Raw genomic sequence first — 25,273 nt, 5'->3', positions numbered from 1 at the left:
AACATCATGATGATTTATGCAAAAATAAATTGAATATAGACCCTCATTGTAAGCTTGAAAACTCAAAGAATTTTACATTTGAACTAATCAAACTCAATAGACAGCCAGAACCTCAAGGATAAAACACAGAAAATTTCTTTGATCATTCGATCTATGACACTTACCAAGTTCACTGGACATAGGAAGAGGGAAGCAAAGAGGGCAGAATCACTTGCCGCAGGACTTGCCACTGTCATTTTTGCTTTACTGAGACTCATTTTTCAGCTCCAGAAATTCTACTTGCAACATAGACCATTATTCTCAATGTTTCTGTCATGATGCCCCTTTACCTTTAAGGAACTGAAAGCATAGATTTGATCATCTCTATGAAAGCAAATTGTAGTCCAATATTTACACGCGAAGCAAAAGAAATTTCAAAAGGGGGGTAGAAAGAGCCAGTATACAATCAATGGGCAAAATTGTAGAGGCTAATTGATTACCAGATTGCAGCTGCTACTTACATTTGAAAAGGTACACTTCAAGAGAGCCTAACATATGTTAACCATAGGCAAACAAGACAGAAGGTGCTTTCGATTGTTAACAGATAGATGCATCAGGCAAGGTGGAAGATCCCATTCCAGGTCAAGCTCCAATAGCATGATCCAGACTGCAGGCTGCTTCAATTTACTGGAATCTTATGGTGTCTGATCGAGCATTTTCCCAATGTTCAGCCCTGCTGCTCCTAAATATAGCCCAGCAAACTCTGCCTTTGGAATCTGCATCAATCATTAGAGTGTTTCATGGTTCAGTCATTGTACGATTGCTCAAACACTAAGGTTATATACACTTTAATACAGCAACCTTTGGTAGTTAAAAAAATAGTTTCCTCACTGGTTAAAGAAAATAGTTAAAAGTTAAAAGATTTCATGAGCATTAACTTAAGATTCGAAATGCCAAAAGTTAAAAGATATGCACTGTAAGGAGAATAAGAAATTTAGTTTAATTCTTTAGGGAATGTGGATTATCCCTATTTCACTGTGAATCTAATCCTGTGACACCCTACTTTAGCCTCGTAGAGTGAGTGTGAGATAGTGGGATAATAAAGGGGATTTATAAACAAAGATAGATGAGTTATTATTGTATTGAATTTAAGCATTTTGGGCTAATGGTGACCTGACATGTTAATGAGTCAATTCTCCCAACTAAGCATGGTTTGATGTTGGAATTGATAGAGTCACCATTAGGCTTCCCATGCTGTTTGATTAAGAATGATCCTCAGTTATGCATCATACTTCTGGGCCTTGACAGGGACTTAAGTGGAAATTGTGATATTAGTTCCATATGGTGACTTGTTGCTAATGAAATGCTTTATAAGTTAGGGTGAGAGGTTATCTAGTAGAACTTTTAAGCCAATGGTTGAGTCTTAGTGAGTCAATACTCCCATCTAGGCAGGTCGTGAGAAATCCTATAAAATTGAAAGATCGGTTAGTTAATTTTTGGTACAAAATAAGCTAGTCATCCTAAAAATTAAGGCTAACAATATATTTGAGAGATTAAAGAAAGCAACTGACCTGTACATGGCAGAGAGAAAATAGTCATATGTTACCAACTGCCACAAGGTCTAACCAAAACCAAAGCCTTCACTAGCTTCATGGATAGCAAGCAGCAACCTTTCTTCTAATTGTTCCCTAGAAGAGTATTCTGGTAGATCTAGTTGGTTAAAACTGCACATTGATTGAAAGTTATTAATGTTTGGTTAGGATTTATGTAAAGAGAAACATGAAAGCATCATATGCAAGAAAATATAATTGAATGGAGGGAATGGAAAACACCTAAAGTAGAACATAATTATACCCCTGAAAGAATTTTACAATTGGTGGCAAGGCATTACCAGGTATGTGCAGAGGGCAACCTTTCAGGAGCACCATATGCTTTGTGAATCTGAAACCGCTGGGGACCAGATATACCCTGTAATGCTTTAAACCCCTCCAGGGGAACCTGAATTACATCCAAAAGATTATAAATCCCATCAACCAAACTTTACTATTCAACCCACCAGGCAAGCAAGGCGTTAATTGCTTGTTAGGAACAAAATGCTACTATACTATTGTGTAAGTGTACTGAAAATCAACAAGAGATGCATGCTTGCTAAATCTTTTTTTATTATGCTGCATTTATTCAACAATGCTGCATAATCATGCACCATTCATTTTCAACTTCTATGTGATGGTTTGTTTTTCAGTGTAATTAGGTTCTCTTTGCCTGCATTAGTAACTAGTTATAGTGTCAGTAGTATCTCCTGTCAAAAGATCAAGAAAAGTCAAGAAAAAAATACATAAAACTGCCATCATATACCTTTGATGTTCCAGTAACAAATTGTAGTAATCTCGCCATATCCTCCTTGTTAAATGATTTAACAACTTCCCAGAACCACTGAATTACAGTAGAAGCAGCCGAATATCCAGTATACTCTGCGTTGGCTTGAAGATCATCAACTGCATGATGCAAGATGAATTAAAGGAAGTACAGTACTCTGACTTTTAATTAAACAAGAAACAAACTTACGGTCAATCTCTGGAAGTCCACTTAGAAGAAGCTCAAGTTCCTTGTCATTGAATATTGAAATAAGTTCCTTAGGCACTAATTCATTGAAGCCTTCTAGAAAAGAATTGATCTGAGGACGAATAGCTGTTGTCAAAATGTGTTCAGCCACAAGATCCACATATTCATGCTTTGTCTCCTCAGTTACTCTGATATTCCTCCCTCCGGGAATAAGCTCATAGTCAGTGACCTTCAACAAAAGTAGTTACCAGAAAAACCAAAAGTTTAGTTAATTAAGTATATGTATATTTATACATTATTTAATTTCCTTTTCTTCCATAGCTAAGGCCAGCAATATCTGAGTATGGTTTCAGTTACCCTAGTTGCACAGATACTGAAGAAGAAATTTGACTATTAATATACATTTAACAGGACTTAAGTAAGATTTAAAATATTGAGCCGTGCTGAGGTTTCGGTCCCGGACTGGAACGATACAGTTTCGGTACCGTATCATGCCGTGTCAGTATAATTTCAATATTTTTAAAATATATTAACTAAAAATAAAAAATTTAATCTAAATATTTAAAATTAAAAAATAATTTTAAAAAATAATAATAGGATAATTTTATGAGGTTTTAATTAAGTCTGTTTAAATTATCCTAACTATAGCTAGGAGTTGATTAAAATTATTAACCTAAGTTATTATTAAAATCTAAAAAAAAAATCCGATCTATTGTTTCCCTGCGACCAGGGCACGAACAACTCGAATGACCGAGGCACGCACGGCTAGAGGCGTCGTGGGACTCGAGTGACGCCTCCAGACAATGTCCCGGCCGGAACCGCTGGTGTCGGTGTCGGTCCGCTGGCAAAACAACAAATTTCGCCAGTATCGAGCGAAATGGCTCGAGATTTCAATCCTTTGACCTAAGTTTGTATCCCTCCATCCTCATGTTAATGTCCACTTTTGGCCTCACTTTGGAGAGAAGTACCAATAAAAGCTTAAAAACCAGATTTTAAGAGAAAATGCCTTTGATGCTTTGAACTTTTTTTCCTCTTGTTTTCTATTGCTTTATGATTCCTTCAATCATTTCCAAGTGCAATGGGTTAAAGAATGTATACTCATCTGGATGTATTATAAACTTAACCCAAACCATATTTTATCAAAAATTAGGAAAACAAGGATTCGCCATGCAATCTCAAGAACGTACCAAAGCTGGAATTTAATGCTCAATCTGTTACCTGATTCTTCTCATAAAGGATGTGTTTTTCTTCATCAGCATCCTTGCTAAATGTTAAATCTGGAATGTCACTGACATCATTCTGTCCAAAACAGTAGGAAATGCAGCTTCTAGATAAACATTAGCAAATGGAAAAGATAGAAATACAAAACATACCTCTAGCATCCATTTTAAGTTCTTATAATAGTCAGGATCCACAGCTTCTATGTCATGATAAGTCACTTTTACACCAAGAATGTGTTTGTAAAAGGACCGGGTGAAGTACACATCTAACAGCTGACCATCAAACAAAGCTTTAGCGACCTGCATAGACACAATAAGATGAATGATACATAATCTTAAAAATGCCAACAAAAAGTTCAAAAGTTAAGCGAGGGGCTAAAAGACAATACCAAACGACCAACAAATTTGAAATAAGAAAGATGTTCTGTTTGGTATACTGAATTAGAGTTGGGCTGGAAAGTTGAATTATTGCCAACTGTAGTAAAAAGTAAAGCTCCTTTATCAAAAATGACCCTTGAAAGCAACTGATACCATTCCCTAGTCAAGCCACCAGCATCAATTCCTTCCTCGCCTTGAAATTGCACTGTTAAACGTCCCTTCAAGTCCTGACTGGAGCGCAAACGTAACTGATTATAAGAATCCTCTAAAATATAGGCTCGACGAATACTTATCCTCAAAGGAGCAGCAAAGTGCTGATCATGTTGTTGTCGGATGTGCGAGCGAAAGTATGCCCTTTTGTTATCAAAATCAATAAGTCTTGGAACTTTTAACATCAGTGAAAGTGACTTTTCAAGCAAACTAGGGTGCTGTCTAATAAAGATGTTAAGAAGGCGACGATGTTTTTCCACAACCTTAGCAAATGTCATGGTACTTGGTGCAGTACACTTGTGAATAGGTGATAATGAACTCCCATAAAACTCTTTGACTTCTTGTGCAGTCACATTGTTATCTGGCTGACCAATAATCTGATTACTTTGAAGCTTTTCACACAAGAGGAAAAAAGCTTCTATATATGGCAATAGATTCTGTGCAGCAGGAGGAAGAGGTGCAGTAGGAGCAAAAGGACCACCAATTTCTCCTACATCATGTAAAGATGACAAGAAGGATGCTGTCTGTCCTATCTGTATTTCTGTGGCACTTATGCAATCACTCAGTGCATGCCATAGTGGATCAAGTAATGAATTAAGATTCCACAGTATGGATTGTTCCTCATCAACATTTACGTCTTTACTTGAATCAATTGAAGCAAGTTTACTGAGTACTTGTAACACACGCAAGATTGAGGTTCCCGCCACTGAAACACCACCATGTTCCAAAACATTTGAATTCCTCATAGTCGAGAGCTCAGCAATAGCAGAAGAACTCAAGCGATGAACTAAATCAGCCAACTCATTTGCAAAAAAATTACGGTGTGGAGTAGCAACTGATGCCAGTTTCTTCACCACCTCAGCAGTAAGAGAATATACTTTTTCTGAAAGTCTGGTTCATATAAATAATTTTTAATCAGATAATTGTTCATAAAAACAATAGAAGAGGCTAGTAATGCAAAAAAAAAGTATTAAGGATATTGAAGAAAATTTAATAAGAAATTACAAAAATAGAGCTATATTGGTGTGCAGTATAGGTGGAAATTGAGAATAAATCAGATAATGCAAAATGCAATAACAATATTGATCTCAAGGTTCAAAATCTCAAGCCATATGGGAGTTTTGGTCTTCAATACTGTTTCAGTATGTTCCGATGCATGGTGTGAGTTGAAATTTGAAAAAAGAAGAAGAAGAAGAAGAGGAAGTGGTATTGAGTTTTGGTAATTTACTGAAACATGTTTCAACCGTTTTATCTGGCATGGTACAATATTTCAAACAATGATTGATCTATCATCTAGAAGTTCCTTGTGTAATACAAAAAGAAGAAATCATGTGAATAAGAATACAAGCGTATCTAGACACAGTAAAACCAATGAAACTACAGCTCTTAGAACAAAGCTTGCAGGAACTTGAGCAGAGTTGCTATGGTTTTTGGTAAAAAAGACGGAAAAAAGCAACAGATTTCTCAGGCAATGACTTGGTCCTTATGCATTACACATTTAGTCCCAAATAAGTAAAACAGTTATAGAAGAAGATAATCACCCTTCATGTGCAAGAATGCGACACAAATTGAACAAGTCAGATTTTGGAAGCTGCAAGAAAATTTCGTGTCGATTAACAGTATTTTTTAAACTCGAAGATGGCACATCATCACTTGACTTTTGGTTCTTCTCCAAATTAGGCCTTTGTTTGGGACTCAAATTTTCACTTATGTCATCAGTAGTTCCAGATGCCAACTGTGTTTCAGAAAATCCCACACCTTGTCCGAAGCATGGTTCACAATCAATTTCTGAGACAGTGTTGCTTACCACTACTTGGAGCAAGCACATGACCTGAAACAAAAATTAATGAGCAATACATTCAGGTACAGCTTCAATGGAAATTTGACACTCTAACTTAAGCATGTATGTACCTGCTCAAGATGTGCATTGCTGCGCAAAAATAAAGGTCTGTCCAAAAGCTTCAGAAGTAATATTAAAGGTACAACCCCACTGGCTGAAGTTCGCATGATATCAAGGGGTGCATTTGTTTCAAGAGTCTTCTCTTTACCTTTCTCCCATTGATTTGATGAATACTCAATTGAAGCAGGTCCCACAGTTGAAGGATCAAAGTAGAAAAGTGTGCTTGCAAAATGCACATGATTTTTAGCCAGATATGTAAGAATTTCAAGAAGCCGGCGTGACACTAAAGGCGGAAGACCTTACGTGAAAAAGGAAGACTATACTTAATAAAGAACACAAAAGCAACAGTAGATAGCAATGTAAATCAGAAGACAGTACCATCAATGTGTTGTGGTTGACCATAAACGACATCCCACCGACATCCATAAAGCCGTTGGGAAGCTGAACAAATTGATTGTGCAGACCCTTCAGCTTCAAGCCTTACCATATCAACTAGCAGGCCAACCAGAATACTGCAGGTGACACTATGTGCACATAAGTTCAGCAGTAGTCTTTGAAGAAGGCCTTTGCTGAGGGGCTGACAGGTAGTAAAAAAAAATAACATAATCAGTTACATATACATGTATCTAAAATTTAGCCAAAATAAGCAAGTAGCAATTAGATATGTAATTACTACCAACTTACCATTGAAATTTTAGCCACTGCTATTATTCCTTTTCTTTTTCTTTCAAAAAAAAGAAAAAATTTATTCTAGAGATGACTCACTTTCAGGCAACCCCAAATATACCTCCTAACTCAGTAATCAAAACAAGGAAAACATTGAAAATGGAAAGCCAAAACAATTCCATTGATCCAGCAGATCTCAATGCTAGTTGCCTTCCTACTCAATCTTAAAGGAGCAAATATCAGTCTGAGTTTATCATAAGATTGAAAACAGTATAGAGTGACAATCATGTTTACTATAAAATACCAGAATAAAAAATTCTCCATAAGTTGATTGTCCATATTCCAAGTATAAACCAGAATGACAAAGTTTAGCATCATGGTTCAAAACGTTGGTCCATGGTGATCAGCTCAGACAAAACATCGCATTCCACCCACAAATCTACCCATGGAATGCATCTAAGACATGAGACACGTCTTAATCTTGTTCTGCACACCTCTTCGGCTTCTGCTGCTATCATTCATCTATCTGAGAGGCTTCTACTGAATTTCAAGGGCAAAGTGATTTGCAAGACCAAGACACAATAGGTGGTGATGGGTAGAAAATGTGGTCTTAATAAAAGAGTCTTCTTCAACCCCTTGAAACACAAAGGTTCCAAACTAGAAATCAACTTGGACAAGCTGTGTCACTATTTGTGGTCAGACCATCAGGTCCATTGGTTGAGTTGCATATCAACAAGAATATTGGCCTGATCAAGCCCATGGGTTGAACAAGTCTAAGTTAACTGATTGAACCACAGATCTATTAAGTTTTATTTTAAAGATATATTAAAAAATCTAAATGTGTTATATTCCTCTAATATTAGAAAACTATTATCTAATTGTTTGGTACAAGAATGGATAAACTCAACGAAAAAATCATAATCTTTTTTCCAGTTGCATCATCCTTCTAGTCATTTTTTGCACTAGAGCAAGCGTAGACAATAGATAAAAATTAAGATTAAAATACAGAATAATTATACAAATGCCACAAATAGATAAAACAAGTATTGCCGAATAATGTGTAAAAAAGTACATCTAGGAATATAAGGATTGCTAGAAAAGAATGTCACAATTATAAAGTTCATCTCATTTAGAGGCTTGTTCAACAATTTTCAAGTTAAGAAATGCTAGCTATATCTAAAAGTCGTTCAAGTTTCATGATAAAAAAAAACATACAAGTCATGGGAGCAAAAGATTTCTTGAAATGCATAAGATCATAGATATTTAGTACTAATAATATTACAAAGTTCTCATTACCATCACAAGATTCCAATTTTAAGTGAGTTGTGACTCAGATACCACCAGCTAGCCAAAGAATCTCCATTAAATCTCGACATGTTAACCTGACCACAATTGCAAATCACCAAAACAATCCTACCCCATACTTTCAATTGATGCCACCCTTTGGTCCATGCTTGGCCAAATCAATCACCCTCCCCCATTTCGCTTTCATTTGAGCCTTCTAAGAGTGACCACCCAAAACCTCTCCCTTAACAAGCTGCAAAGGTGGGGTTGACAAATGAATAAAGGGAGAGGAGCATAACCTTATCATTTTAATCATTTTCTCCAATGCTCCTACTGATCAAGTACTCAAAAAAGGATCTAAGAGCTTAGATTAGGTTGAAGGTGTCATCTCCATCAAGCTCTTGGTATTTTCCTCTCTCCTTTCCTTTGATTTCATTATTAAGAGGAGAGGTGAGGTTTATTGCGAGTGAAATTCCATTAATGATTAACCTTGTGATAGCTTATGAAATCTCATTGGCTGAGTTTTGGTGTATTCTCATTTATAGAGGCTTACCAAAGTTAGCTTTTGTGAAGAGGCGGTAATGGTGGATCTATTCCAGGATGACACATTGAGCACGTCATAGGTAGTAGAGTAGAAGCAGAGTTTCTAAAACACGTATAATTATTGTATTACAGTCCTGCATACTGTTTATCTTTCATTTCCATTACCTATATTTTTTACACTAATCATTTGTGTTATTGTTGTTTTTGTGGGTGAATCACAAAATTTAAGTCTGTTGTTTATTCACCTGATCTAGCCAAACCTTCACATCCCAACAGTTTTTGCTGTGCTACAAACTATGTAGATTTTGATGTGTATAATCTGCACTAAAAAATCTATGTGCTTGCAATTTGTGAATCTCTAATCTGAACATATTGTGTAGATATTTTCCAGGATCAGAAACTATTTTTTCCAATATGAGAATAGTTGATGCTCTGGGCTGTAGGTGCTTATGAAAACGGAGAAAAGTAAATACCAAAGGAGGAAGAAACAACCACTAACAATCTGGGGAACTCACAAACCATAAGCAAAGCCATCCCTGTCTTAAGACCTCACCAACCATAAATGAAGTTGTTGTCTTGAGACCTTGCAGAAGCCTCACAAAATTCATTACCATCTCCTAGAAGCCTTGCAGATCTTGCATGGAATCATTGTCAACCTCGCATGGATTTGTGGTCATCTTAAGGCCCTATGAAAGCTTTCAAAATCATCACCCTTATCACAAAGTGTTGCCAAAGTCTGACTTTCATATCAAGCCTACCGCATGTGTTGATTGGTTAGAGGAACAAAAGCATCGCCATGCTAACCAAAGCAGAATAAAATTCTAATCCATCCACGGTTGAGATTTACTAAAAGTACACCAATTTGCCATTGTGTCAGGTTATTTCATTTCGACCATTAGCTCACGTCAATTTTAAACCTGCGGTTTCATTTTCGTTCAAGTTAATCCACCAACGCATTCGGGTTTTGATTTGTTCAACTCCTCTAGCTTCGTCTTCTTCCATGGGCTATGTCGAGGCATGACCTCCTCCTTTCTCTTCTTCATTTCATCAAAGTCCACAAATTTGCTGATTAACTAGGATTTTGATTGGTCTAACTGTTTCTTCAATTTCATGTTCTTCCATGTGCTATGTTGAGACACAATCCAATACTCCTCACATGAACCAAACTCCTCTATGTAAGTAGCCTTCAACCACCGGCCATCAGCACCACGTATCAATATGTCAACATGACATCAAAATAGTATTAGTCTGTCCAAGCATTGAAAACTCTAGCTTGAAATTATACTTAAAAACCTTGGTTAGCATCGCATTGAATGTCGCACACTGATTTCATCCTATAATAAAAATGTCCATTAAGGTTGTGAGATCATGAAAGTTCCAAAACCACCATCAAACGTGCAGGATGAAATTTACTCATTAAGGATGATATAACTTATTTAAATATTAGGAATGATATAACATATTTAAATTTCAGACATTAAGTGCACCTACCATATATACAGAAATCAAAATATCAATCACCATTACACATAGAAACACAATGATTTCACCCTATAGTAGAAATGCCTGATGAGGTTTGAGATGATGGAAATTCCGAATGGTCTAACCACCATTAAATGTGCAGGAGGATATACATATTCAAATTTTAGTCATTCAGTGGTCCAACCATGCATAGCGAAATCAAAATATCAGTATCACCATTAAGTTCATTGTCAGGCATCATCTTTAACTACAAAATGTATTTTAATGAAGAGGAAGAGAAGTACCTGAGCTAATCTCAATAGACGAATAAGAGCCTTTAGAGCACTTTCATCAACAAGAGGCAGCCCTTCAATTTCTTTGCTCTTTGAAGTGCTTGGGTTTGCAGATAGAATCCTTCGGTCAATTGTTACACCCACTCCTCTATCCACTACTGTTTGCCTATTAACTGTTATTCTCCTGCCATCATGCCTATGGTTGCCTCCAAAGAGGGTGTTTCGGTAGTGATACCGATTGTTTCGTCTGTCTCTGAGCATTTGTGCCTCGGCAACCAAAGCTGGAGGTAGCCTGGACAAAACTGCTTCAGGAGAGGTCAAAAGTACCTGGATAGAAAAAAGTAGAGAATAAGGAATTCTGTTGTGGAACACAAATTATAAGTCATAAAACAACACCTCTTCGCGCAGTTCAGGAGGGAAAGTAGCTATAATGGATGCATTGTCCATTTCAACTGGTAGCCCCTCAGCTTGCTCAAGTTGTAAGTTTTGTTGTGCTCGTTGTTGAGCCAAAACTTCGGCTTGGATATCTGGGGGAAGAGCAGCTAAAAATTCAGGATCTATTTCTTCAGTAGGTGGTGGATCATAATTTGTAGCTTGGTTAGCTTGTGTGGGCCTTGTATCTTGCTGTGAAGCTAGAACTTCAGCACGTAGATCCTCTGGAAGTGCCTCAAGAAATGTAGGATCAATTGCATTGGCACCGAAAGCCTCATTGCTATCTAGTTGATCAGCCTGATTAGTTTGTTCAGTAACTTGTATGATTTGAGGAACAGATAACTCATCTCTGTTTGGCAATAGATCAATGTTCTGATTCTGAACTGTATTGACAGAGTTCATATGAGCTTCAGTACTTCCAGGAGAAGAACCAGCATGATCATTAATAGATTCTTGCATGCCAGAGATAGGGATACCACCTTCATTGTATACTTCTGTACCATGAAGATTATCAAGTATTTCAGTGTCAATTCGAATCTGGCTATTCATAATTGGCAAGGAAGAGGAATCAACTTCAGGTATAGTATCCATCCTTGCAATTCTAGGGATAGATTCAACTTCAAGATTAATTTGAGTATTATCTGTGGCATTCAGGTTATCAGGAGTTTGCTTCCTCATTTCAGATGCCCCTTGATGCCTATCCTCCGTAGTGGCAGCCTGCTGAACAGCCACTGTTTCATCTGACAAACTTGGAGGACAAGAACAACCTTCAAGAGGAAAATTCAGATGTTGATTAACTGAAGTACTCCTCGGAACTTGAAATTGGTTGTTGATTGGTTCAGCAGTAAGTTCAATTGCTTCATATGCTTGGGCATTAACAAGCAGTGTTGGTAATTGTTGATTAGCTGAGTTTTCATCCACAGATTTTTCTTTAGTTTGAGGGTTAATGACAGACATTGTCGCACACATGTGAGTCAGAAATTGGACTTCTACTGCTTGAGCAATTGCAGAAGCATGACTCCCTACTTGAGGCTGGCCATCATCAGTCCAACGGCTATCGCCAAGCCCCCTTCTTCCAGAAACATGGCCAGAGTTCATTCCATGTGAAAAATTAATTAAATGTGAGTGGGCATCACCATCCAAATGGTCATCAAAAATAGGAGGTACAGAAGCATGCTCAGATGGCAGTGTAGTACCAAATATGTTGAGATGGGATGAACCAAGACCTGCAAAGGATGAGGTTAAATTTCTTGATGAGCTTCCATTTGTAGACCATGATGAGGTAAACAGGTCCCCAGAACCTGGTGGTCTCACAAGTAGAGGGTGTTGAAATGCAGACGCATCAAGCCTAGAAATCTCAGAAGCCCTGCTACTACTTTGACGGTTGTGTCCTATACTAAATGGGCGATGAAGGTGATATAAATCATCAGAATCAAAACCCTCAAAATAATCCTCAGCAATGTCAATGAGAGCATTTGAATCAGCAGGTGCTCTAAGAAGACGCATATGATTTAAACCTGTCAAACCTTCCCTCCGCCTAACTTCTATAAGGGGATTATCAGGAAAGTGGTCATCTTCCCTGTTAAACTCATCATCCATGAGGTTATCATTATCATCATGATCTTCCACATCAGTATCTGCTAAAGACATGGCAGCACCTTCCTCTGCTACATCCTCTTCTTCATCTTGATCATCATCCTCCTCATCATCCTCAATGTCTTCACCAACATTCTCATCATCTTCATCACCCGTGTCATCAATATTCTGGTCAGCAACCTGATAAGTCAATCCAACGTCATTTGTATTAGGTGTTACACCACCTTCATCCATCTCCTCATGCATGAATACAAGCTCATCATTAGCAGGTGGATTAATCGTTTGATTCTCTAGATTTGCTCTAGTATTTTGCACAATAGATACATCTTGAACATCATGACTCCTCTCGCTATGAGAAGATTCATTTGGAAACAGAGCAGCACTTCGATTGGCATTCATGTCATCATAATTTCCATTTTGGTCATGGTGAACATTATCAGTTGCTGCATTACTCTGATCACCAGCTCCCAGTGCCAATGTTGATAATTTCTTAGTATGTCCATCCAACTTCAGAACTTGATCAGTATTGGCAGCCCTTGTGAGATTTTCCAAACACTTGACAATCAAATTTACAACCTTCGGAGCATTTGGATGATCCAGATCAATCACCTGAAGCATGCAAGAAAGGTAACGAACTGTTCCTCCATCTATCATGGCTTTTACAATATCAGGTGAAAATCCAGGGCCAGGTACATTGCTAGAAGAATTTCTAGATAAGATGGAATTTATCAACTCCACAAAAGTCAGGATCATTTTGTCAGGAATCAAAAATGATTTAGAGGAATCTTCCTCTTCATTAATAAATGATGAAAATGTTTTTAATATTTCAATAATAAGTCGCCTGCGGCCCTCAGTAGATCTACCACAAAGCACTACTAAGAAACATGATGCTTTTTCAGACAGTTTATCATTCAGTTCATCTGAGGCTCCAGATGATTTTTCAGAAGCTAGTGGAAGTAGATGATGCAATATATGATGCAGTAATGCACTATGACTTGAACCACCCAATTGACCACAACAACCTTGCAATTGGCCTGTCTCTACATCACGTTTTAATATTACTCCAGCAGCATGAGTATACATGAGAAGAATATCAGTCAACAACTTCAGCACAAATGTCATCTTAGAAAGCCATGCAGATCTTTCAGGTAGATTTTCTTCCATTCCTACGTTTTCACCAACTTTTGATTTGCCTTTCTCTTGTACTGCATGCTTATCTGTTTGCACAGGACTGGAGGACCTAGCAACTTCTTCTGACTTCTCTGGTAATGGATGGCTTAAAACAATTTCCAAAAGTTGATCAATAACTTTAGAAATGTTTGCGGGAAGCCTCTTATGATTCCTAGAACATTTGCCTGGTATATCCTGCAGCTTATTGTCAGGCATCCGAATAGACTCTGTGGAGACAAGTCCAGTATCAGTACCAGAAACTCTCAGTTTGTCCTTATCTTTTTCTTTTTCCTTCTTCAGGACAATATTTGTTCTTCCACCTGATGACTCTATTTGGCAAACTGCAGCTGCAGCTCTCATAAAAACAGCAGGATCTCGGGTAAGTAAAGATGCCATGGATGTTAAAAACAATCGAGGGGAAAAACGACCAGCATGACCTGTCAGACTCTGTCTCATCTCCAATTCCATTGCAGTTTGAAGAGTCTGCGGGTCTTCAATGAGATGTCGGACAATAACAGACACCAAACTGTCAAATCCAGGAAAGGAACAGGATTTTGGAAGATTAAGAAGTGCAGCCAAACCTCCACTTTCAAGAAACTGGTTTGCCAATGTATGTGTTTTAGTCAACCGTACAGATAACTGTAGGACAGCTCGCATAAGAATTTCTGGAACATGCTGTTTAATGAATTCACAGGTGATAGACAATGCTTTTTGACTTTCCTCAACAGTGAGAAAACCAGTAGACTTTCCAAATATTCTTTCAAAAACATCAATAGATTCTTTCTCATGACCATCTACTGCTGCGCTATTGTCAGTAATCGGTGGTAAATTTGCTAATGTAATTTCTGCTCCACATAAATTAGATGAAGATTTACCAGCCCCAACAGCCATTCCAGAGATAAATTTGGGTTTCAATTGGACCAAACTATCAATTATAAGCAGCAAAGAAGTAGCAGTTTTTGTTGAAGAAGCCTCATATTTAGACTCATGCCCATATTTAATGTTGGATAACACATCTAATGCAAAGGAAATGAGACCACTTGCTGCAGCTGCCTCCTTAGTACTACTTTCCTCGTGAAGTAGCAATGCCAATATATGAGAAAGTGAACAAAGTGCAGTTGTATCCTTTGAAAAATCTGAGGGACAAAGCTTAAGCTGCTGAATAAGAAAGCGAACCACCATCGGACAATCTTCCCCATTCTTTCTGTGACAGAGTGCCAGAAATAGATCCGTTAAGGAAAAGACCAAGTCATCAGTCCATTTAAACAACTTGACTGACACAGCAAGAATATCATCAACAGGAGGAGCCTCCCGCATAGTCTCAACATAGGCATTTATTGACATGGCATTGCTGTCTTCTTTAGATGGTTCAAATGTGTTCCCCAGTGAGAGAGCAAGTGCCTGTGCCAACTGCACATCCTCCTGAACATAGTCCTCAGGGTGACTGAATAGCCAATCAGTCGCCATTTCAACACTATTTGCACCCACATTCCTCAAAGCTTCCTCAGCACGAGTTCGAGTAAAACCCATCTCAACTATAGTGGAAATAGTTGATTCATCAAGTGGACTAGTAAATATTCCCTTAGTACCTCCTGTGGCATCACTGCGACCATGCTTCAGATCTCCAACCCCCAAGTATATGTAAGTCAGCACAGAGTTCACAGAGGTAATAAATGATGGGCTGCAATTTGGGAACTGAGGGTGGTTCCATATAGGAAGTATCACATCTAATACTTGTGATTGCAGTATACGAACAAACAACTGAGGATCCTTAGGCACAGGAAAAAGACCAATTGACAAACCAGCTGCGGCAGGCTGAACAAGAAGCTGCGTATCAGAAGATGCATCCGAGGATAACAACAAAGATGAATTGACATAATATTCAAGTAAGCAGCAGTATGTTTGCAATGTATCCAGTAGCCATGATCTATGAGATGCTTTCTCAACAATAGTGTTCTCCTGACCTAGCCTTGAAGCTGGAACTGTGAAAGGCATTGCCCACAGCAGCTGGCTTGTGGCCACAAATGTAGTTAGAAGCTCTTTGAATGTACCATTAACATAAAAGCTGTTCACTAGTGCAGAATTACATGTGCGGCGCCTATCCACAGTTATAGCAGCCATGTCTTCCACAACTTTTCCAAGATAATGACATTTTACTGATAATGTTAATTCATGGCCAAGTGTGGTATGTCCTGGATAACAAAGAGCATCATGAAAAAACTTTGCAACAGTTGCCACAAGATTCGTAGCATCTACAGAACTTGAATCCCTCCGATGAGCAGATAATCCTTTCACAATGACAGCAAGGAAAGAACGTATTCCGATGCTAAGTTTTCTCAGAAGTTCAAGTACAAGAACTTCAACGCTTCTGACCTGTTGCATATGGGAATTTTCTAATGTGCTAGAAGACCCCTTTGAATCTGACAGTGGCAGGTCTAGCTGCCTAGGAATCCTGTCACCACGTCCACGTAAAAGTGAATGACGATTATAACGGTGAATAGATCCAGAAGAATGATGGATGGATGCTAGAACATATGCAGTTCTCCAACGCCTACGAGCTGCTAAATTGGCCCTAATTGACAAGGAGTTGGAATAACGAGAGACTTGTACAACGTTTCCATCATCATCCATATCCCTTCCAGCAATTTCGGTCACTGAAGTGTCTATATTACCATCCTCCTGAATAGGAACACCTTTAACATCAGATGAGCCACTACATAAAGATATCTGCCAAACAATTTCCTTGTAAGTCATGGCAAGCTTTTTAAAGATATCAGCATCTGCAGATCCCAACTCTGATATCATATTTGGTGATCCCTTCAAAAGAAGAGCAGAAAGAGTAAAAAGCCCCACAAGGCAAGAAAGACACTTCAAAACTTCTTTCTGCTTTAGATTTTCGATTTCCACAAGCTTGGTTTCGGATACCGAACTCAACAGTTCATTGGTCAGTTTAAGATGTTCCCTCATAAATGAAAAGACAGCCATAGCCAAAGAAGAAGAATTTTGAGCTGAACATTTTTTAAAGGCATTTGATATGGTCTGAGAGACAGCAATAGAAATAGGCACAATTTGCATTGTTAACAATTTAAGAAGGGATTCAATGCCCTTTTTTTCAATAAAAGCATTGATGGTGTTAGCATTCTGAAGTACAGGTTCAAGAAGACGAGCAGCATTGGAAATATACTCCCGAAGAAATGACCCAGTAGATGATTCATTCATTTGATATGCATTCTCAGATTCAGATACATCTCCTTTGCCAAGGGAACTAGGCATGTTTTCTTCTAGGTCAATTTCCATTGGAATGTGCTTTGAAGAGCTCTGTGATTCTGAGAAAAATTCTGAAGATCCAGTCCTTAAAATTGTATTAAGAATATCAATGAGCACATCAACACCAGAAGCACGCAGCACTGATGAATGGCGCATCAATTCATCCAACCCATTAGACAAGAGTTCCAACGATTGTTCATTCAGTGCTCTCAAATATGATGTAGAAGTGAAGATCTTTGTAAGGCACTTAAGTGCATTACGTTCTTTGACCATTTGAAGACCACTATTATTCAAACACAACGCATCTAAGCACTGGGGAATACAACTTACAGCTTCGCTAGAGTAAGGTACACCAATGTCAATAGCATCAATAAAAGCACCAGGTGCACCAGCTGCAGCAAGGATAGAAAAGCATGTTGGATCTTTGTGTATAAGATCATTCATAACATTTGCAGCAAGTGAAAATATCCCGCCACCAAATTCTTTAGCTCTCTTGAAAATTATGGACAAACATGTTGGTAAGATGTTCTCTTCAGATCCACCAACACGAGCAGAGTTTACAGGAACATAGGTTGCAAGTGAAATTGTACGAAGTAAAGCTTTAATGAGTGACCTCCTGTCATGCGTAATAATAGTTTCTGAAGAAAAAGGTTGCTTATCTAATTGAGACAGACTACTTATGATTTGTTTGCCCTTGCTATCATTCAATACTCTCTCTCCAGTGCCATTTGTTCCGCCTTCAACTTGTGAAACTTCAATTTTAAGACGTGCAATGGCATCATCTAAGCCCCCTAAATCTCTGAATAATGCTAAAGAGGGATTATGAAAATCCAAGAAACCTTCAATTACACGAACTGCCATACTAACAAGATGCAAGTGTTGGGTGTTAGTATCCTTGAAAAGGGGTAAAATACTGGGTATAAATCCTGCTTCTTGCAGAGCTAAAGAACCTGGAGTCGAAGAAACCAATAAAGAGACAAGAGCAAGCAGTGCTTCAGCAAAAAGAATAGAAAATCTCATGGAGCCATTAATAATCGAATCTACAGCTTTTTGCATAAGACTGGAAAGGGTCCCACAATGACCACCAGCAGATACAGAAGACAGAACCATAGGTTGGTAAGTTCGATCATGGTGGAGAGCAACCAATGATAGAATAGCCAAAATTCGAATTTTTTCAGGAATTCCATCTTCATAACTTAATAAAGATAACAACTCACTGATAAACTCTGGTGCGTTATTAAAAAATGTCGTCAAATCATCAGCATTGTTGCTTGATTGAACAAGAAGAATGAAGGCATACAAGCGAACTCGAATGAACTGATGTCGAGCTGTTAAAGAACAAAAGGCCTTGGCAAATCTCAATCGTGTCAATAGTGAAAAGCGTAACTTCAGAGGTATACTGTAGTTCCTCACTAACTTCTGCATAATTTGGAGATCATCCTCATTGTTACTGTTGATGCTTGGAAGATGAATGACTTGCCACCCCTGTTTCACATCTTCTGTACTACAAGATACATTTGATGACTCATCAGTTAAATAGAACTCAAAGTGAAGTGTAGAACCAACATCACAAGCTACTGGATCACATGTATCTGGCAAAGAGCAAGCAATTAATCCAAGCCCATCTTCCTTCCCTCCCCAACCTTGTGAAAGAGCAAACAATTTAGATCTCAAAGAGGCATCTCGAATGGAGCACTTCCCTACTGTTTTTTTCAAGAACGCGGTCAGTGTTTGAAGGCTTGCTTCAACAACATCAGCATCAGTTGAAGCTAGGAGAAGGGATAGATGCTGCTGCACCATTTGTAAAATAGAAAAGAATAAGAAATCAGTGCATATTATGCAAGAAAATTAGAAGGGATAGATGCTTCTGTAACATTTATAAAAAAAAAAAAAAAAGAGTGCAAAAATCATGCATGTGATGCAATAAGACAAGAATTCCTGTTCAAGGAATCAATTTTACATGATCAAGGTATAAAGCATAATTGTAGCAAAGAACTAGTCGTTATTGTAGAAAACATCAATAAATAAACACATACTTCAAATGAACTATAGAAGTACTTGTTTGTACAATTCTCCAAGATAACTCTCATAACATGAAGAATCTGAAGAACTGCATCCTTGGGAAATAATGGATCCGCATTAAGAAAATTATCTTCAATCTGCAAATCTTTTCTTGGCTTTGTGTATTTATCAAAAAATGAGTCAAAATGATTAAACAGATCAATCCAGTGATGAAAATCTCCCTGCAGAAAGTTAATATAGAAAGATATTAGCAAAATAGAATATGAATTTAGAAAACATTGAAAAAGTGCAAGACAAACCTTATCAAACTCCCATACAAAGTCTTTTAATGTTTCTGCTATGTTCTCAGAAGCAGTAGAAGTGACTTTGTTAATGAAAAGTGTTATCCTTGGAGGCTGTACCAGCAGCAATAGAAAGTGTGTTAACAACAAACAAATGTAAGGCAGTAACCAACTATTAATCAGGACAGTAATATGAAACACGAGTATGGGGCACATACGCATCAGAACACCTGATTATATTCCAAAGTGGGAATAATGAGTCACAAATTGATTTTTTTATGATCAAGAAGAGGGATAGAAAATTTTGTAAAGATTGCAAGGTCATCTCTAAAGGAAACTTAACCACCCAACATAGTTAGTGGTGTTAGATACATGCCTCAAACATAGTATTAGTAGAATGAAAACGTGCATGGTTCCTCAGATCAAGCAGTGAAAGTTAAAGAATGGGAAGTAAAGTATCTATATAGAGAAGGTATGAGCATAAGTATTAGAAGACCGCTCAAATACGACATGGGATAAAATGATATCAAATTTGAAAATGTTAAGCAAGAGCTTACTCAGTGGGTCAAGAGAGGATGGGCACCACCAAATAAAAAAACTTGATGTTGAAATGAGAAAGTATAGACAAAATGATGGAAAAACAAACAACTTATAAATTTCTGCACACTTATAAAAACAAAGAGAAAAAAAGAATACAATAACCAAGAAAGAGACCAAGAAAGTAGTAAATAAAACCAAGAATGAAACTTTCAAATGCTTGTATTGATAGCTTGATACAAAAAAGGAGAAAAAGATATCGATAGAATAACTAAAGCAAGTGAGAAAAACAATGGATCTTATCAAATAAAATGCATTAAAGATGAATCCAATAAGATACTAGTGCAGAATGAGAAAATAAAAAAGCGATGGAAGAGGGATTTTCATCCACTTTTTAATGAAGGTTTAGGTGATCAACTTAGCTTGGGAAATTTAAATAGGTAGTATCAAATTTACATTTTGAGTAGAAAATTCAAATCTCAGAAGTAGAACAAACGTTAAATGAAATGCAAAATGAAAAAAAAAATCTTGGACTAAATGATATTCCAATAGAAATATGAGTGCTTGCGAAACAAGGTATTGAATAGCTTGCAAAGTTATTATATTGAAACTGAAGAAATGTTTGGTGAGTGGCGGGTAAGTATTTTAGTCCCCTATTATAAAAACAAAGGAGACGAACAAAATTGTACAAATTATAAGAGCATTAAACTAACAAATCATACCATGAAACCTTCAAAAAGAGTAATAGAAAAAAGATTAAGAATACCAAGATGACCAAAAATAAATTTGAACTCAGGCTTGAAAAGTCGACGATATAAGCTCTACATCTTCTTAAACAAATGATTGAAAAGTATCGAGAAAAGAAGTAAGATTTCCACATGGTATTTATTAACCTAGAAAAGGTTTATGACATAATCCTAAGAAAATAATTCTGAGAAAGAAATGTGTTAGCGTAGCGTATTTAAATAATTAAAGATTTGTATAAGGATGTAATAACAAGAGTGAAGACTCCACGTAGATTATGTGTTTCCTATAAAACTGGGATTACATCAAGGATCAACTCTAAGTTTATATCTTTTTACATGAATTTACTGGACATATCTAAACCGTGTTACCATGGTGCATATTGTTTGCAGATGACATTATTTTGGTCTATAAGACACATGGAGTAAATGCTAAGCTCAAATTTAGTAGTAGTACACATATGCTTTGTTTACTCCGAGATATGGATTGAGGAAGGAAAGGAATCAAAGGTAGAAAAAATTCCTTAGGGAAAAAGAATAGAAAAGGAAAATAATAAAGAAGAAAAAGAAGAAGGAAAAGAGAGGGAAAGAAAAAAAATGAACTACTCTTGCGTAACCTCATGGCTATGAGTAAGGCCGACTGCGGGAGAGTGCAAAACCACCTGCAATCACGAGTTTGCTTATGGCTGCGAGCAAGCTCGCCCATGACCGCAAGCAAACTCAGTTGCTTGGGAGGCGGCAAGCAAATGGGTAGCTTACTCACGAGGGCGAGCGAGGCTGCCCACAATCGCAGAGTCGCTCGCGACCATGAGTGAGGTCGCTCGCAGCCACGAGGTCAACACCATTAGGAGTGATTCGACACAAGGAAGGAAAGAAAGTTCATTCCATCCAATTTGGATGGATAAAAAAAATATGCAAAAAATAGTCCACAAATGAATTGTTAAATCTGTTAGTCCATTATTTGACAATAGGTAAACAAATAAAAGGATAAAAATCCATCCCTGCTCACGAAACAAATAGTGAAAAACTTTCCACCATGGAAAATTTACCTCAATTTTTTATTTCGGCCCTCCCAAGTAAACAAGAGGGTAGGAAGATAATTGTTAAAATACGAGACAACAAGTTATCATGTTTGTTTTTGCCAAAGGATGGAGTTAACAGAGATGTTTTACATAAATAGAAGTAGTATGGTTGAAATGGAGGGTATCAAGTGTTCTTTATGATCGTAAGATACCTTTAAACCTTAAAAAGAAGTTTTACAAAATGATGATTAGACATATTATGTTATATAGAGCTGAATGTTAGACTATGAATTGAGTGCACGAGCAAAAAATAATAGTTGCAAAAATAAAATCAGAAATGAAGATGGAAAAGATAAGAAATGAGAATATTAAAAAAATCGGCTTCGAGATTGCACTTATTGAGGGAAAACTTCTAGAGAGATGCATATGAGATAGTTTAGACATGTACTTAGGTGACCAATAAAAGCCCTAGTTAGGCGATGTGAGACCATGACAAATACACACATTAATCGAGAAAGAGAGATCAAAGAAGATTTAGTTAGCAACGATAAAATAAGATAAAATTAATTTAAATATAAATAATGATATAATAGGGATTGAGTCAAATTGCATAAAAGGATCCATATAGTTAACTCCACTTAGTAAGATTCATATAGTTAACCCCACTTAATAAGATTCATATAGTTAACCCCACTTAGTAAAATAAAAACTTGGTTAGTTGTTGTAGATAGAAAGATAGCATCCATATGAGTTGAAACAAAAGGATAAGCAGGATATAGAAGTCGAACGACATGTGATAATATAGTTGTGTAATTCTCATTGAAATTATAGCTAAAAAAGAAGATAGAACAATTATTTTGTCATATACTTGATAAATATATATTTCTTCAATGATGATGATGAGATTGCTTTAACTATTGTGATTCTACACCATGATATCCAACAATCAATTTTAAATTTTAGTCTTACACAGATGCTTTCCTAACATAAGGCATGCCATTGAGTGTTTTTTTGGCTAGTGACTTCATCCAACAAGAACTACCACCAATAAGTTTGCATTTAAATGCCTATGTTACTTGGATGCAAGTATCCAAAAAGATATGCAACATAGTTGTTTCTAAAACTTTATTCACATGATCAGTAGGGAAATTGAATGTCCACTCTTTGCATTGCTAGTGTCGGACATGGGTATGAAGGTGTAGATTAAGAGTCCACATATAAGTCCTAACTGCTAAATGAAAATTCTATACGATGTAGGAGGTAACTTAGCTTTCAAATGTCAAATGCCACACTAACAGTCAAAAAGTACTTTCAAATGTCAAATGCCACACTAACAGTCAAAAAGTACAATATGCTTCTTGCTTGAATTCTATACGACCAAGGTTTGAAAGCTTGAATTATGTCAGAGTTTCTATCTTGACCAAAATTATACAATATACATTGATGTTGATGCACTTTGTTAACAACGAATTGGAGGTGGAGGGAGGAAGTAGATGAAGAAGAACAAGGAAAACAACTACATATTCATTTTTTACTTCAATGTAATTCATGTAACTTATATTCATATACTCTTCATCCACTTAACTTATTTCATTATAAATCCAAACCTACAGAAATAGTTAATTGAATTAGAATTTTAGAGAAATAAAGTATAAAAAAATAACAAACATTATTTGAATTAATCTTGATCCATGTCATAGCATGTCAAGAGGTGTTACACATCGGAATAACATAATACTTGTCGGCATACCATAAGAGAGAACTGATGTCAATCTTCCTATAATTTACTAAAATGCTAAATTCCAACCATGCAGTCTGGTGTGGTAGAAGATTTCAATCCATGCATATAGTCTAGTATAGTAAAAGATTTCAAACCATGCGTTTGACACAAAGAAAGATTCTACATATATAAGTAAATTGTACCAAGTAATATAATGCTTAAGATTATAAATCTTAAGAAAATTTTAGCAATCTATAGAAATAGAAATGTAAGTACAATCTCAATCATCACTTCTCCAATTACAAAAAAAAAAAAATCAGAGTACAAGTAGAAGAATTGAAATGCAAGTTGTATGAATACATGACCAAAACCTTTCCTAGAACGGATTCAGATATCCTAAAGTATAAATATCCAACTCCACTCCAAATAATAATAACCACTCTCTATTTCTCTCTCTAATTACAAAAGAATTGAAGTATGAACAGAGGAATTCAAATGCAAAAACAGACTCAGATACCAAGAAGCCCAAATATTGGACACCAGTTCAGAAAATGATAACAGATGTCTAAGTTCTCTCTCACACACACATAGATATAGGACGTCAGTCCACCAAAATGATCTGATGTGGCAAAGTACTCTCTCACACACAAAAGGAATTAATCATGACTAGAAGAATATAAATGCCAGCTGCATAAGTAGATGATCAAAACTTTTCCTAAAACAGACTCAGAGACCAAGAAGCATAAATATTGGACTCCAGCAGATGATGATTTTAGATGCTCTCTCTCTCTCTCTCTCTCTCTCTCTCTCTCTCTAATGGCAAAAAAATCAACCAGGTCTTATGCTCTTTTATCATTTTAAAAGACAGTAAAACGATTTGGCATAGGGAGTTCAAGATTAGTTGCAATAAAACCAAAGAGTATCACTGAAACCATAAATGAAACTATTTGGTGAACTAGCAAGAACATGATATTTTGTGCTATTTCATTTTCTTCTCAAACTTAATATGACCAACAGAGACTTCAAAATAATGCAACATGTTAGGGAATACTAAGCATTTTTAGGACATACCAAATAATAATATCCCAATTAAAAAAAATGCTAACCGGAGGACTTGAGTTTTCAATAGAAGATAACAGAGAAAAGAACAGTGATTCAATTAATCTAGATAATCAAATAAAAAATGAATGTGTACAAAGATCAATGGTATGTTAATCATGAGAAGTGAACTAAAGATATACGAATGTGACACAGGAAAAGGTAGCAAATCAAACTAAAAACTTCTCAAGAATAGTTTCTATATAAAAAAATTGTAAACACTTATTGTTCTTCTCTATATAATCGAAAGAGAAAAGGTTTGCTGTATCTAGGATATATGAACAGCATTGCCTCGTTATCCAGCCAACTAAGGACTCCAACAGCTAACACGACCGGGAAGCACAATAGGTCGCGCCTTTCCAAAGAAATAGAATATCAAAATACATAAAGTTTACAAATTTAACCAGAAAAGTCGGGATCTCAAGTAGGAAAGAAGAAGAATATCAAAGTGATCAAACATCTCATGTACCGTCTCGCAAACCCTTCTCTTATTAAACTTCATCTCCAAATTCGCATCGCCAGAACCAAAGGGACCAACAGAAGCCCGTCAAAACTCTGTAATGAGTATAAATCCGCCTCACTAGAGCACCCGACGACAGCGGAGCCGCGTGGAGAGCACGCAATTCAGATCAAAGCCAACGGAGAAGGCGATCGGATGATGAGTGCGGTGATGCGGGAGCAGAGGCGATCCGAGAAAGGAATCTAGTAGAAGAGGAGAACGTCGAGAGTGTTAGGGTTTCAGTCGCCCACGGCGCGATCCCAGCGGAATAAGGAGAGAGGGGAGGAGACGCGAGCGAGAGAGGGAGGTGAAGAAAGGAGAACCGAAGGGTCCGAATGGCGTATTTATATATTCCTATGGGCTTTAGGGGAAAAAACAAAGGGTTAATAA

The 25,273-nt window shown here is 37.0% G+C and overlaps 1 protein-coding gene across 2 annotated transcripts; it reads right to left on the bottom strand.

Annotated features, from left to right (window-relative positions):
- Positions 1-330: 330 nt before the first annotated feature.
- On the bottom strand, positions 331-25,152 carry LOC141843872 (E3 ubiquitin-protein ligase UPL1-like). 2 transcript variants are annotated; one of them, XM_074731888.1, is made up of 16 exons: positions 24,854-25,152; positions 19,283-19,378; positions 18,998-19,204; positions 10,893-18,752; positions 10,509-10,823; positions 6,628-6,826; positions 6,261-6,547; positions 5,891-6,180; positions 4,151-5,240; positions 3,915-4,061; positions 3,760-3,840; positions 2,545-2,770; positions 2,335-2,474; positions 1,871-1,977; positions 1,551-1,703; positions 331-755 (listed from the first exon to the last, which is right to left on the bottom strand). In XM_074731888.1, the coding sequence occupies exons 1-15, from the start codon at positions 24,884-24,886 to the stop codon at positions 1,601-1,603; spliced, it is 11,181 nt and encodes a 3,726-aa protein (XP_074587989.1). In that variant the 5' UTR covers positions 24,887-25,152; the 3' UTR covers positions 331-755; positions 1,551-1,600. The 2 variants fall into 2 exon arrangements, with proteins under 2 accessions (XP_074587989.1, XP_074587990.1); XM_074731889.1 differs by having other exon boundaries at positions 10,893-18,749.
- Positions 25,153-25,273: the final 121 nt, after the last annotated feature.

This window comes from Curcuma longa, chromosome 13 (genome assembly GCF_044706935.1).
Source record: "Curcuma longa cultivar G26 ecotype Majalengka, Jawa Barat chromosome 13, ITB_CL_G26_1.1, whole genome shotgun sequence".
Taxonomy (NCBI): domain Eukaryota; kingdom Viridiplantae; phylum Streptophyta; class Magnoliopsida; order Zingiberales; family Zingiberaceae; genus Curcuma; species Curcuma longa.
Note: the sequence above shows the minus strand (reverse complement) of the source record. Positions and strands in the feature narration are given on the sequence as shown.

Coding starts and splice junctions, on each gene's coding strand:
- LOC141843872 (XM_074731888.1), bottom strand. CDS start 24,886: ATGAAGTTTAATAAGAGAAGGGTTTGCGAGACG. Junction 4,062..4,150: donor TCAAATTTGTTGGTCGTTTG/GTATTGTCTTTT, acceptor GTGTCTATGCAG/GTCGCTAAAGCTTTGTTTGA. Junction 1,978..2,334: donor TTGTTACTGGAACATCAAAG/GTATATGATGGC, acceptor GATGTAATTCAG/GTTCCCCTGGAGGGGTTTAA.